Here is a 2,144-nt window from a genome sequence, read left to right as displayed (position 1 = left end):
CTTACGAGTAACATCGTTTGTACCCATTCGCAGTGTGCCTTAGCGCTAGAGATTCTCAAACTTTTTATTAATTATTTTAAAAATATAAAGTGATCATCATGCATTGTGCTCGCTGTAATGCTGTTGTCAACGACACTGCTCAATGTAGTTGTTGCAATAGGGTACTTGGTTTTTGTTGTGTGAGCAGGGCTATCGAAGGCTTGGAGCTGAGCGCAGATCGGTATGGAGGTGCTCCTCGTGCCGAGCGGAGGCCACTTCTCCCCTACCTACTTCTGACACAGTAACATTGGATGCTATAATGCTTGAGTTACGGTCCATGAAAAACCACCTAGCCAGTCTGCCGGTTCTCATGCAAGACGTCAAATCAATCAAAAGTGAGATTGAGGAACTCAAGAAGTCATGTGAGTTCAACAGTTCTATTTTGGACGACCATAATGCGAGGCTGCAGTCTGTGGAGAATGAGTTGCCGAAAATAGCTGCATTGCAAGAAAATATTCATACTTTGAATAATGAAGTCACTGTACTAAGAAGTGAGCTTAATGGTAGGGATCAATGGCAGCGTCTGAATAATATTGAGATCAAGGGAGTCCCGCTGAAGAAAAACGAAAACTTGTTCACCGTCGTAGACCACATATCAAAAGCCGTCGACTACCCGATCCAGAAATCAAGCATCAATTATATTTCTAGAGTCCCGATGCAGAATTCCAAAGATAAGCTCATCATAGTTAGCTTCACTAATCGCTATGTTAAAGAAGATTTTATTGCATCTGCCCGTTCTAAGAAGAAGCTTTCGGCGAGTGACATCGGATTCAGTGACAGTACTCAGTCGATCTTTTTGAATGACCATCTGACCCCGGAGTATAAACGTTTGTTAACTTCTGTTAAGACTACGCTGAAAGCCAAAGGATACCAGTACATCTGGGTGAAGTATGGTAAAATTCACGTGCGTAAGAATGATACCTCGAAAATTCTTATAGTCAATGGTCATACGGATTTAAACAAGTTGCAATAGAGTGTTACTTGCTAATATTATATTTTGAAATGTTTACGTTCATAATCACTATTTGTACTTGCATTCAATTACTGCATTCTTTTGTAATTTACCTGAAATATTTTAAAAATTATATTTACCTTCACTTGTGTTACATTGCTAAAAGTTTGAGTACCTTTGCTCTGTCCGGCTCGCGCTATTGTTTGTCATTTTTTGCTAGAACTGTTGTATGCACTTGCGTGTATTATGTGCAACATCTATCCATCTCTTTCTTACCTGCTATGGTCTATATATGGCATTGCTTGACTCACTGTTTCTTTCTCTTTCTAATAATGGCTATTACGTTCGATTCGTTTTATTATTTAATGAATTTATTAGACTGTTTCGTTAATTTACTTATAAATGGCTATTACTATGAATAATTCACATTTTCCTACCGTTTATTATCAAAACGTTAGGGGGCTTCGCACAAAGACCTTAGTTTTTTATTGCAATTTACTTACGAAGTCATGTGATATTATTATACTTACTGAGACATGGTTATTGGATGGGATTGCGAACTCGGAGTTATTCGATGGTAGGTATGTGGTTTGGCGGCGAGATCGTGATTATTCATTGACAGGGCAAGCCCTAGGAGGTGGAGTGCTTATTGCTACCCGCAAGGAGTTGGCCGTTATTCCTCAACTCACTTATCAATCTTCAGCGGAAGATTTATGGCTTGCGTTATCTTTGAAAACTCCTAGTGATCAAATTATCACTTTACACCTTTGTGTTTTGTATCTGTGTGAACAAAAAAGTGGTAACATAACCTTGAAATCGTTCTCTTTACAGTTACAGAACTTCTTGGATAAACTAAGTGAGGTTAGGCTTAGCAACATTAATGATAAGTTCTTGATTGTGGGTGATTTTAATTTAAGTGATATTCATTGGAGATTAAGTCATAATTTATATATACCCTACAATTATTCTACTCATGATCAGTGTATGTTAGTGGATGAATTAAGTCTGCTTAATCTTAATCAATATAACGGTATAGTCAATAAGTATGACAAGATCTTGGATCTTGTACTATGTGATGATACAGTATCAGTTTCGGAATGTATGGAGCCGCTTGTACCGCTTGATCCATAAGGCTCTGATTATTTCTTTGCAA

At 37.9% G+C, this 2,144-nt stretch overlaps 1 protein-coding gene across 1 annotated transcript; it reads left to right on the top strand.

Moving 5' to 3' along the window:
- The first annotated feature begins 298 nt into the window (after positions 1-298).
- On the top strand, positions 299-1,012 carry LOC113238418. The gene has a single exon (XM_026475246.1). It carries the CDS (start codon positions 299-301, stop codon positions 1,010-1,012), a length of 714 nt encoding a protein of 237 aa, XP_026331031.1.
- Positions 1,013-2,144: the final 1,132 nt, after the last annotated feature.

The sequence above is a fragment of the Hyposmocoma kahamanoa genome, unplaced genomic scaffold (assembly GCF_003589595.1).
Source record: "Hyposmocoma kahamanoa isolate Upper Pololo Valley unplaced genomic scaffold, ASM358959v1 95607, whole genome shotgun sequence".
Taxonomy (NCBI): domain Eukaryota; kingdom Metazoa; phylum Arthropoda; class Insecta; order Lepidoptera; family Cosmopterigidae; genus Hyposmocoma; species Hyposmocoma kahamanoa.
Note: the sequence above shows the minus strand (reverse complement) of the source record. Positions and strands in the feature narration are given on the sequence as shown.

Bases quoted from the DNA above. Each gene is read 5' to 3' on its own strand.
- LOC113238418 (XM_026475246.1), top strand. From the start codon at position 299: ATGCTTGAGTTACGGTCCATGAAAAACCACCTAGCCAGTCTGCCGGTT.